General features: G+C 36.5%; 2 protein-coding genes across 6 annotated transcripts in view; one reads left to right on the forward strand and one right to left on the reverse strand.

The window, feature by feature from the left end:
* Positions 1-2,171, reverse strand: part of LOC135224689 (uncharacterized) — a 191,699-nt gene extending 189,528 nt beyond the window's left edge. Inside the window, exons 1-2 of the mRNA XM_064263956.1 lie at positions 2,043-2,171; positions 1,307-1,412 (exon numbers count right to left, since the gene is read on the reverse strand). The gene's annotated coding sequence lies outside the window, so the exon portion shown is untranslated. The remainder of the gene's footprint in view (positions 1-1,306; positions 1,413-2,042) is intronic.
* A 229-nt stretch (positions 2,172-2,400) lies between these two features.
* On the forward strand, positions 2,401-9,989 carry LOC135224688 (uncharacterized). 5 transcript variants are annotated; one of them, XM_064263954.1, is made up of 5 exons: positions 2,418-2,499; positions 4,766-4,785; positions 6,472-6,517; positions 8,010-8,356; positions 9,061-9,989. In XM_064263954.1, exons 3-5 carry the CDS (start codon positions 6,506-6,508, stop codon positions 9,383-9,385), a joined length of 684 nt encoding a protein of 227 aa, XP_064120024.1. In that variant the 5' UTR covers positions 2,418-2,499; positions 4,766-4,785; positions 6,472-6,505; the 3' UTR covers positions 9,386-9,989. The 5 variants fall into 5 exon arrangements, with proteins under 5 accessions (XP_064120020.1, XP_064120023.1, XP_064120024.1 ...); XM_064263950.1 differs by lacking the exon at positions 4,766-4,785 and having other exon boundaries at positions 2,401-2,499; positions 6,477-6,517; XM_064263953.1 differs by lacking the exon at positions 4,766-4,785 and having other exon boundaries at positions 2,405-2,499.
* The last annotated feature ends 2,795 nt before the right edge of the window (positions 9,990-12,784 follow it).

Here is a 12,784-nt window from a genome sequence, read left to right on the forward strand (position 1 = left end):
ACATTGAACAAGGCCACAGGGCCACTGACTTATTATTGTTATTATTATTATTATTATTATTATTATTATTATTATTATTCCAGAAGATGAACCCTATTCATATGGAAGAAGCCCACAGGGGCCACTGACTTATTATTATTATATATTATATATATTCAGAATATGAACCTTATTCATATGGAACAAACCCTTAGGTTCCACTGACTTGACATTCAAGCTTACCTTTGCCCACAATAAATGGATATTTGACTCATTTAACGGTAATAGAATATAAAGCGGATAATACATTTGTAAATAATATTTGTACTAAAATCAAACAGAAACCACCAGCTGATAAAGAGATCATGTACAAGATGCATAATTCTATCACAGAAACCTTGATAAAATAGAAACGTCTACTTTGAGCTGCTACCTTAGGAAACCAGAAGATACTTTAAGATTTTTGACACAATTTTTTAAATAGATTTTAGCTACTTTTGCAACACAGTAAGCCTACATTTATTCATGCAATATCTCGTATTTTGCTACAATTTTTTTCGTAATTTACTATACTAAGCAATTTGAACCAGACCTTAACAGCATAGCTAACCGTCAGAACAACAGTAATAACGAATACAGCTAAAACAATTACAGAAAAAAAGTCACATTAATCTTCGTGGATAGTGACACCCGGGGGTTAAATTAACCCGGTATGCATCCACCTTTGCAAAGGCGCGTTTAGTACAAGAAGCCCGTTGGGTTCTACCGTTCGTAAAGATAATGGCTACCAAGAAATATTACTCAAACCTATTTTCTATTTTATTACTTTATTTGCTACTATAAACTGTGACTTTTTTTTCCTGTGACTTTATTACCGTCCACCGTAATAACATCTAACAGTCACAACACCAGTAATGACAACAGCATTTCTAACCGTTATAACACCAGGAATTAATAATAATAGTGTCTTGTACGTTTGCAGATTAATTTCGACAGAATTGAATGCTTTTAGACATCACCGGCAGCATAAACATCAGTTACATCACATAGGCTTAGTACATCAATTATAGCCAACGAAAAAAAAATCAAAGTCTATGTATTAACGTTTACGCATGCGCACATTTAAAACGAAAAAAGAAAGACTGATTTATCATAAACAAATGACAAGATGTGTCTGGTAAAATATTCCTTTTAGTTTTCCCACAGTTCGAGCAATGTATGCAGTCTAAATGCCTCTCTCACCTCCGTACAAAATGTTCATAAATAGTACTACATTCTTCAAAACCAATTAGCTGAAAACTACAAAAGTTTTATATTTTCTACTCACGTTATCACTCCTTCAAGGGGTCAGTCTAGAGACTTCTGAAGAATTCTTGCCACACTCTTGAGTGCACCTTCCGCTAATTCCCATCTGGTTTAAGCTTAGGCGTTCACTGTGATATAATAATATAATTTGTCAGTTTTAGGCAACTAACTGCCATATCTCAGTCGCTATTTGAATATTTTGACAAGGTCTTAATAAATGCAGCCATTTGTAAATGAAAACTCGCCCTAGGCCTAGTCTAAAGGGTTGGACATGCCCTTATTGCCCTCAACCCTTACCTCCTGCTGACATACGTGGTATACCAAAGTCCATTATGCCCCTGTAACACGCCCAACTCCTCAGTATAGAATGCTCTTACATTCTCATCATGTGGCTAAACAATCTCGAGCTTCAATTTAGCCACCGAGAGTTTAGCAATCTTTAAAATCTAAAATATTTTCCCGCCACGGAACGTTACGTAACCTTCTGACACTCCGGTCAGGCTAACCCAGACTGAGGAGCTCTGGTCCATGCTATTCAATTCAATATAACAGGAATAGGCTTATATATTTATATTTGAGAGAGAGAGAGAGAGAATGTCTTCTCTAATGGGAGGTGGCCCGGGAGAAAAACAAAGCAACGGTCACTGCCGCATCCATCTTTAAACTTGACGATAAGGGAGTTGCCGACTACCTTTCCTCCTGTAACAACCACAAGTAATACTACGTAACATATGGCCTCTTTGCAAAGATAAACTCACCCGTACGGATACTTCGTGCCACATTTCCGTTTCCCTACGTCTCTCGAGAGCAGCGTTTTAGATGGGGGATTTAATTAGCAAACCGGCAGCAGAGTCATTCAGTTGGTGCGGAGCATGAGGACGCGCGGCTCATCATCGAATAGAGATCTGGTCACTCTTTTAAAAATACATCAAAGTCGGAAATCACTTCTGTGGGCAATATGACAATAACGAGCACCACCATTTTTGGGGGCTTTTTCATATATGCCTAGATTGCTAAGAATGTCATACAATTCCCTTTAAGAGTGTGATATCTCCAAATAGCGTAAGTTCAATTTGACACGCGGCACGCCTGATACTACATGAAAAAAGAACTTTGGAACATAAATCATCGTCGTCCTCGCATCGCCCACAAGACTAGAGCATTGTTTTGGGGAAAAGATGATAGATAAAGAAGGGTCGGCGTTCACAATTCACGGTAAAATATAACTAAGCTTGGTTTTCGTCCTTCTTGATATTTATCGTAGGTACGTTTTAAAGAGGCTTCTTTACATCTCAGTCAGAATTTAAAACGGCTAGGCTTACGTCAGTTAGTATTGTTTCCCTGATTTCTGCTGGTATTCTTAAACCCTCATTTTAAGATTGCTCAAGTTGTAGCTTATGTAAAAACTAAGAATTTATTTACTAATCGGGAAGTGTTTGGGAAACAGTTTTGACAGGCCACACATGCAGTGTGGGCTAACGTCTACGAGTATAGTTGCCGGAATTCTCGATGCACTTTCGTAGTTAAAAGAAAAAAAATATAATTTTTGGACTTTGTCACTGTGGAACGTAAATTTTGTAGTTATTGTTTATTTCGAAAGAGCATGTTTACATTTATGTATGCATATTCAAAGGCAAAAAGTTTCTTAAGGTCTGTCTATTAGCTAACTACGTTGAGATTAGTCTAGAAACTAGACCGGTGGCTCCCAACGTGGGGTGTACGCACAACGGGGTTTAATGGTGGACAATACGAGAATGATTAACCAAGTTAATGGCCTTTTGGGCTGCCTCCACGTGAATTTATAAGAATTATATTTCACCACAGGGGCATCAGGATTTTAGAGGGGATTAGGTAGTGTATGGCCAAAAAAAAGTTTGGGAACTACTACTATAGACCGATAGAGCATATGAGATAGTAGTAGGAACGCCCAGAGTCACTCTGACCAAAAACATCTTGACGTACGTTATCACGACAGACAAAAGGAAGGCAAAACTCTCCTTCCTATATCGGATCCCAATTATTGCTTGGGACCCAGAGCCACCACCACTTCCAATTGCCAACTCCAATTATCCTGATTAATGGGTCTATTTTGGTGAGCTCGTAATTGGATAGTAATTGGAAACCCAATTCCCGACCATAGACGCCCCGAAAAAACTTTTCTGAGTCTCTCTCTCTCTCTCTCTCTCTCTCTCTCTTTAGCGTCAAATCACCCCACTCAGCTGGACAAGAATACTACTAGACTCAACAACCATAACGAAACCGGTTTAGCTCTCTTGCTAAATTATCCCGGCGTCAGATAGAGAGATAAAAAAAAGCGGGAAAATGAAAAAAAAAAAAAAAAAATAGGTCGAGAACTTCCGTGAAGTATCGCAAGGGATTCGGAGTAATTTCTAGGGTCGATTGTAATCTAAACTTGTGTTGGGCCTGCGATGCTGAGTCTTATTTCCAGGTCCCTCTCTCCTTTTATTGATTGCTGGCCGTAGCCGGCTAGCCGGAAGAAAAAAATAATGCTGATATTTATGGAGGTAGAAAAGGATCTCTCTCTCTCTCTCTCTCTCTCTCTCTCTCTCTCTCTCTCTCTCAATCTGACTGCTTGTCACTTAGGTACAATTATCTGTGGATGGTGCTGTAATTTGTTGCAGTTGGGAAGAGAAATCGATAAAAAAGTAAAATAAAAGATAAAAATGAAAGTCCTGAGAGAGAGAGAGAGAGAGAATCTATAACTAAGACACATAATTGAAGCTTTTTTTTTATATAAAGCCATATTACAGCTCACACATATACGCAACAAAGATTTAAAAAGAAGACGAGCAATGTTAAAATCCAAGTATATGAAGAACAATTTTCTCCTGTATTTTTTAATTAAGTAATGATCTCAGATTAACTGGAAAACTAACCTTAATTTGAATATAACATATTTGCACCGTTTCAGTACCCGTTATTATTATTATCATTATTTTTTTTATTTTATTATTATTTTTTGGGCGGTTTACCACAGTCCTCCAATTCGACTGGGTGGTATTTATAGTGTGGGGTTCCGGGTTGCATCCTGCCTCCTTAGAGTCCATCACTTTTCTTACTATGTGCGCCGTTTCTAGGAGCACACTCTTCTGCATGAGTCCTGGAGCTACTTCAGCCTCTAGTTTTTCTAGATTCCTTTTCAGGGATCTTGGGATCGTGCTAGTGCTTCTATGATTATGGGTACAATTTCCACTGGCATATCCCATATCCTTCTTATTTCTATTTTCAGGTCTTGATACTTATCCATGTTTTCCCTTTCTTTCTCTTCAACTCTGGTGTCCCATTATTATTATTATTATTATTATTATTATTATTATTATTATTCAGAAGATGAACACTTCAAATAATTATATTATTCATGTAAATATATTATGATGTATATACAATATTATAAACTAAGAATTGTAAATGTACATTTTCTGAATAAAATTTTATTTTCTTAATTTTTTTTTTTTGTCAGATTGTCGAGTGCACGGAAAGGTACAGGCCAGAAATATCCGAGTCATTTTTTCTATAACGAGAAAATTTGTCAGTGTTTCTCTCTCTCTCTCTTTCTCTCCGGAGCGAAAGTTAAAGTAGCTGTGTCTTCTAACGTCCATAGCCTCTCGTTCATAAGTAGAGAAAATGTAGTATTCACTTACTTTTATCTACCAGTCTATCTGTCTATTTATCTAAATATTTATCTATCTAACTATGTATTATTTGCGTCATCCTTGTACCTAGAAAAGTGAACCATATGTTGGCGAAAACATATTCAGAAGATTGTTCGTCTGTCTGTCTGTCTTTTTGTTTCTAATTTTGTCTTTTTTTCGCGCATGAATAAAAAAACTAATAAAACATAAATCTGCATAAATATTACTGAACAATCAGAGATGCCAGTCTTCAAAGCAGGCATCAGTTTCAACATGGCCGACAAATCCTAATTTGCATGCAAAGTGATTTGGCCCTCAGATATCGTATGGACCTGAGAGGCAGTAAAGAATAGATTAAAACAATAGACAATAGTAAAAAAATTTAAAAAATGAAAATAAAAAATTCGGGAGGATATTAGGTGAAACTCGAGAAAGATGGGAGAATTTCTACAATAAGCAGGAGTAAAGATGAGATATTTGGGTTACTAAGTTGAACGATGACAAACAAAAAGAATGTTGAGTTTGCTAAAGTAATTTGAATATAGATACGCATCCTATAGATGGACATTTGGAAACAAAAATATCCTGTCACACTGGCCTTAATAAACACCAGGTGAATGTTAAACTCTGCTGTATGGAATTGTATGTTCGCATTCGTCGCCGACCCATATGAAATCTTCAAAGAGAAGCTATGGAACAATAAAAAGAACACAAGTCAGGTACGTAATCAACGCTTTAATCTCCCTTGAATGAAATGAGTCGTAATGATGTAGCTAAATTACGAAACTACTGAACCGGACCACTTGGCCATTTGAGTCTAAAGGATGGTTTACCTTGTAAGGTTGTTACAGCGAAAGCAGGTCGCTTGAGGAAATCGCGCGGATGAATTTGAACGGGACAGTTATTTCCCAAAACAGATTTTTAACACTGAGTTGGCAGACCCTGTCTTCCAGCGCAATGGAAGTGGCATTGAATTCGATCATGTAAGTGGATTTGTTCATAAGTTTTACTTGATAATGTTTTTGTCATTTAACAGTGTTTCTCATGGCGGAGGTTCTCCGTGTGTAATTTAATGTTGATTTTATTCAAGCAATTAACAACCAAGTCTTGATTACAATCGTGATTACGTAGCGTTTCAGGTAATTCAATGTGGATTTTATCATTTAAGCAATTAACAACCAAGTCTTGATTACAATAACTTAATTTCAGTATCGTCAAAGCATATGTTTCAAGGAACGCACTCTTGCCTCTCAGTTGCTTAATCATTTTAGAATAAATAGAACTGAGTCTATTGGCGTGGAAAAATAACCTACTGCACTGTTCCTGTTGGTTCCAGTTCTGTTAAAAGGTTAAACACTGCAGCCAGTATTTATAATGTCTCTAAAGAGGAACACATCCAATAGGTGTTGCCGTCTGTTTATTTAGTTGTGGCAAGTTCTCCTTGGATTATAAAAGAACCCGTGGTACAGATAACTTTTTATAAGATATTTAACAAGCAGGTTGAAACCTCCATTGATGACACTCTTGTTTTCAGCGCAGCTGTTGATGCTTTACGGCGGAGGTTCTCCATGTGTAAAAGAGTAAGTGCAATTGGTATATCATCTGCTAAACTTAAAATATAATTCTAGGCAATAACTCCGCACGGGCTGAACGTACCCGTAAATACGACAACCACTAAGGATTGGGGCGCCAAATGTATAGTAGATTCACATCAGCCGTGCATTTGATGTCTAGGCCAGTCCCTTACGACGCTCCAGATTGGCTGTTGATAAGCCAATCACAGGGCTGGAAACACTGTCTCTCGAGAGAGTTCACATAGGCAGGATGTACGTATGTTCCATCTCTCCTTCAGGAGAGGTGGAACAAAGATCCTACCCATGTGAACTCTCGAGAGAGACTGAGTTTCCAGCCCTGTGATTGGCTTATCAACAGCCAATCAGGAGCGTCGTAAGGGACTGGCCTAGACATCAAATGCAAGGTTGATGTTAATCTACTATGCCCCCTGGGGGTTAATTACAGCCGACCTCCCTAAAAGTAACTGTAAATTCTTAATAAGCAACCCAAATACTATAGGTAACTGTAATTCCTAAAGAAATACCCGACGCGGAGTTATTACCTAGATCTACCGATATACGTAGTATCTTAAGCCTAGTTAACGCTGTTCATATAATCCAATTCTAATGACTTATTCCTATTTACTCGAGTGCTGTTTATCAGCAGCATTGATACGATTTGTAGGTGAATCCTAGTTATAGATAACCTGTACTTTAGTGGGGTGTTTTAAATCATTTGTTCACGAGAGAGAACAAAAAAAGAGACTTCTGAAACCACAGATCTCTGGAAGGTGGGATGGCAATGAGAATTGCGTTCACCATAAATCGTGTCACTTGTAATGTCCTGGTAGATTTTTCTTTGTATATATTATGTTAAGATGAGCCTAAGAGCATATAGTATACCAGATCTCATATGGCGTATATAGTGTTTGATGACAGCCAAAATCACGTATCTATAAAATAATAATAAATATAATAGTAAATTATTTCCAGCTCAAGGCCATACATATGAAGTATATACAAAGTACAGACAGTAACATACACAATCTAGATACGTGAGATAACATGATAAAAAATGAATAATCGGCAATATCCACATAGTTGAAGTAGTATAAAAGATAGTAATCATCATAATGGTAATACCAGTAATGATACAGAGAATATTTAAGTTATAATGATTACTGAACAGATTGTATATAATTAAATTACAGCTAGAGACCTTAGGTGGTTTCAGTATTCAGGTCGAGAGGGTTAAATACGAAAATTTTATGTAGGAAAACTCTAAATTGATAATATTCACAGTAATAATGAAAAAGTAAAATGCCAGTAATAACAGTAACCGTAGAAATATAATAATTATTTTAGGTTCTGCAGGTGATACTTTGTATCAGATATAAATCAGTTCTGTTGGATGATCTCCATTATCCAGAAACCTTAGAAGTATGACAGATTCTGCAGATGATACTTTGTTTTTGATAACAGTCCATACTGTTGCATGATTATTTATTGTATTCACTAGAGATTGTGGAGGTTTCTATTACGTAACGTGTGCCAGCGGATATTTCGATTCTGCCGTAAACAAAATCCAACGGCCTCGCTTGCCAACGACAGTAGTCAGGATCATCGTTTTCCCACCATCTCCATTTCTTCCATAAACGAGTACTCGACCGACCAGCAGCAGACAGTAGTAGTACTACCTCACGACTCCGAAGAGAGACGAGATCACTCAACGGCTCTCGGACACCCATCGAAGACTGAATGTTCCTGGACAAATTCGCAACTGAACGAAAATATTTTTCAGACGAGGAATTCCAGGCAAAGGCGACGTTTGCAGTTCCGGATAAAGTCGCTGGACAAAGGAGAGAGGTGAGTTGCGGGATTGTTCATAATTTAATGTTTGGAGGAAGATATCGTCGATGTTTTTGGTTTTGTTAGATGTCTTTGTTAGATTGGCAGCTTATAGTTTGAATGTTTGGAGGAAGATATCGTCAATGTTTTTGTCTTGTTTAGATGCCTTTGTTAGATTGCCGGCCAATAGTTTGAATGTTTGGATAAAGTTGTCGTCAATATTTTTGTCTTTATCTGATGCCTTTGTTAGATTGGCAGCTAATAGTTTGAATGTTTGGAGGAAGTTATCGTCAATGTTATCGTCTTTGTTGGATGCCTTTATTAGATTTCTGGCTCATAGGCAGCTGGACAGTTATTAGTAACCATACAAGGCTGAATTATGTTTTTGTTTGAAGGAAGTTACCGTCTATATTTTTGTCTTTTATTCAATGCCTTTAGTAGATACCTAGGCTGCCTAATAGGCCGTAACGCAGTTAAGTAACCAAACGAGGTTGAAAAAAAGGTACAACTATTCTCCTATTGTGTAACTATTCCCGTTGCAATAAAAGATATAAATGTACATCACGGAAGAAATGAAAGGAAATTCGTCAGAGCATTGCTTTTATACATCGCGTTTATCAATATAAAGTTCTGTGTATGAAGATAATCAATACATCGGCATCTTTACCATAATAGTCATTATCATACCACTTACATAGATATTAATATTTACCAATCTGCAGGAGCGAGAGCATCACCAGAAGTTCGCAGCTGCTCACCCGCACGAGGTCGATCGGGTCACTGGGCACCTCCATGTCAGAGACCCATTATTTCTCCGCTGCCCCTGGGGGGGTATCTCTCAAAAGTGACTTCTCTCCTCCACACGACGAGAACAACCTGCCTCTAGAGAAGACCGGTCCATGCCCCTCGCAGGAATCCTTTCCCTCTTTCGTCAGCTCTTTCGTCTGTAGTTATCCCGGAGAAGGCGTTGGAGGGTGGTCAACGAGTGTGGTATCATCGCCATTAAGCATTGTTTCGTCCACTCCTGTTAAAACGAAGCGATTATAACGAAAAGGAATACTCGCTAGATTTCGTTATCTATTTGTCAGTTCTGTTATTAGTTAGTCTTCAAAAGCTCTATGTACATTGTGAAGCAGGTACGCTACATCTAGGGACGACGAAAACACAATTCATATTTGTTTTCGCACCACCGTTATGTACATTAGACAACACCCGCTAGCACAGTTTATATCCGATTACACATTTTAATGGCACGCTCTATTCGCAAATGTTCCCAGAAACGTCACCGATCACTTCTTTGATTATTCACAACAATTTCCTAGTATCTATTGTTAGCCTTCTATTTTTGACTGACCTGCGATAGCAGCAGATCACTTCGGGAACAGACGTACATCACTATCAATGTCACTTTCAGTAATTGTTCAACAATCATCACCGACTATTTCTAGCGGTCTGTACTCAAGAGCGCAAATGAATGAATTGTATATAGCTCAGTAATCATTCTGAAAAAGGATTGGTCAATCTCCTCTCAGTTGCAAATCGGACTGTAATCATCTGCTATTTAGATGCAGTTGATCTTAGAGTGTGGATTCAAGCCTTTGATGTATGGTTAGAAAACGTATTAGTTCAGGAAATAAATTCTACAACATTACTTTGAGGTCGTTATTAACTTAATGTATGCTCCTAAAACTCGTGATTAGTTTAAGGTGTAGACTCTGAAACAATACTAAAATACAGTATGTAACAGTTTTCATAATGAAAAATACAATATGTAACAGATTTCATAGTTAAAAATACAACATTTAACAGATTATGATTCATAATGAAAAATACAATATGTAACAGATTTCATAGTTGAAAATACAACATTTAACAGATTATGATTCATAATAAAAAATACTTTGTAACAGATTTCATAATGAAAAATACAATATGTAAAAGTTTTCATAATGAAAAATGCAATATGTAACAATTTTCATAATGAAAAATACATATCGTTTTTAATAATGAAGGCTAACTATTGTAAAAATTTAAAATTATTCTTTTTTTTTCTGTTGGCCTCTTAGATATATATAAGTTTGGTCTGATATATTGCATGGTATTTCAACTACCTAATCTGACGTTTCTACCATAAGTCCTTTAACGGTCGTTAATACGTAATTGCAACCAGTGATTACGCTATTTACCACTTATCTCCACCCTCCTAGGTGAATACAACGAAAGACTCCGATAGCTTTTTTTTTTTTTTTTTTATTTTTTTTTTTTAATTTATTTTTTTTTTTTTTTTTTTTTTTTTTTTTTTTTTTTTTTATGTACACCTATAAGTTCAAGCTAGCTGACTACGGGCCTCAGTATACTGCGCTTGTTTCTGAGGTGAACAGTGTTGTGGTAGAGAAGTTTTTTTTTCTTTTCAATACCATATGATGCAATATCTTTTTTTAATACCATATGATGCAATATCTTATATGTTGATCAATTGTCCTCTCGTATCTGTTGACAAATCTGTTTTGGATGAAAATTTTAAAAAGTGGATATGCCAGTAATTTTTTTTATATATTACCATATTACATTATATATATTATTAAACATTTAATAAATGTAGGGTATTTTTTGCCATCTGAACTCATGCTACCCTCGAGCAGGCACCGTGTTATATAATTCAAGCACAACAAAAATATAGAAAATAGCCAAAGTATTTTCATTTCTAAAATGAAAATATTTTGATTTATTTCTAAAATAAACGAAAATATTTTCAGTCTGATCACATTCTCCCAAAACCCAACCCGGATGTTCTTGGCTCCCACTGTGCGCGTAGTTCATTCTTTTTAAACTGCTAAAAAAAAAAAAAAAGGCCAGGAAACAACTCCAGATATCTAGTATTCCAAAGAGTTATTTTTTCTGTTAACATTCTTGCAAAACACTTTACTATTATCAACTGAGTTTCGCCAGATGTTTTCCACCAGGTGCTGTAAAGATAATGGATTAAAATTAGAGCTACAGTCAATCATATAAGTTTTTGGATGTCCGGGTATTTGAGAGAGAGAGATTCCATTTCGCCCCTTTCTGGACGACAGGTGTCTGGGAGTGTGAAACTGGCCTCTTATGAGTGACTATACTTCTGATTTACATTTACTAGATGTATGACATTTGATGATAAAATCGAAAATAGTGAACTCGAAGGATAGACAAAATTGAGAAACTTTGCAAAGAACATTTTATATGGGGCAGGAAGATGAATGAATAAGCATAAATAAGTGATAGGTTATAGAAATCAATTTTTGTATTTTGTATTGTAAACGTTTTCCTTCCTTAATAAAATAGTAACAACAGTACAGATACTTAACTTTGACATGAAAAATATTTCAAATTTATTATAGCTTAAGTTTATGTTGCTCAGGTATCTTATGTGTAAGGATATGTATCAAATAATTATCCGGACACAATGTTAATTTTAAAAAGTGAATCTGGGTAATTTTGAAAAGTGAATCTGGGACTGACAAATGAATGGCTAACTGTATTTGAATTGATATCATGACTTGTTTGCACTTTGCCAAAATGTAAATAATGCTACATATTCTTTCGTAATCATATTTTCATAATAAAAACAAAATTCTGCCTTTCAATCCAAAGACCCAAGTATAGCCCCCGTAAGGGTGTAGTGCCGTCAGTGCACCTCATTCGTTGCATTGTAGGCATTAGTTAAAATAGGTAATATGATACTGATCATAAAAAAGAAGAGAGAGAAATAAATGCATAGCGCCTCAGTGGCGTGATCGGTATGGTCTTGGCCTGCCACATCGGTGGCCGCGAGTTCGATTCTCAGGCATTCGATTGAGGTATGAGAGATGTGTGTTTCTGGTGATAGAAGTTCACTCTCGACGTGGTTCGGAAGTCACGTAAAGCCGTTGGTTCCATTGCTGAATAACCACTGGTTCCATGCAACGTAAAAACACCATACAAATAAATGCAGAGCAACAATTCCCTTTTCACAAAGTTCCATTTTTCAGATCAATAACAGGCCTCGGGTAGAAATGTAAATAGATGAGAAATAATTCATCAGTTTTGACTGCAGTTAACTTTTGCGAACGTATTCTCTCGTTTTTTTTTTTTTTTGTATTTAAAGCGAATGGATTTCATCGAGGCCCCGAGTGCATATTAGGGAAAAACAAATTCACTTTCCTAATGATCTGCCTGGTATGTTGAAAGGAATGACGCAAAGCGCCAAGGCTGGCCATGAAACACATTCTGGTGCATGTTGCATTCAGCAACCGCTGTTGATTTCATCCTGATTTTAATCTCTCCTCGAATGTTTTTGGTGTGCCAGGTGATTGCTGTGCATCGTAATTTAACATTGATTTTTTTACATTGCATTCGGCCAACTTATAAAGCTATTGTTGACCAGTATATCTGAGAAGAGCGTTTGATGTTATATTTATGGGATGTTAA

Source organism: Macrobrachium nipponense, chromosome 12 (assembly GCF_015104395.2).
Source record: "Macrobrachium nipponense isolate FS-2020 chromosome 12, ASM1510439v2, whole genome shotgun sequence".
Taxonomy (NCBI): domain Eukaryota; kingdom Metazoa; phylum Arthropoda; class Malacostraca; order Decapoda; family Palaemonidae; genus Macrobrachium; species Macrobrachium nipponense.

Coding starts and splice junctions, on each gene's coding strand:
- LOC135224688 (XM_064263949.1), top strand. CDS start 5,820: ATGAATTTGAACGGGACAGTTATTTCCCAAAACAGATTTTTAACACTG. Junction 6,518..8,009: donor GGTTCTCCATGTGTAAAAGA/GTAAGTGCAATT, acceptor TGTATTCACTAG/AGATTGTGGAGGTTTCTATT. Junction 8,357..9,060: donor TCGCTGGACAAAGGAGAGAG/GTGAGTTGCGGG, acceptor ACCAATCTGCAG/GAGCGAGAGCATCACCAGAA.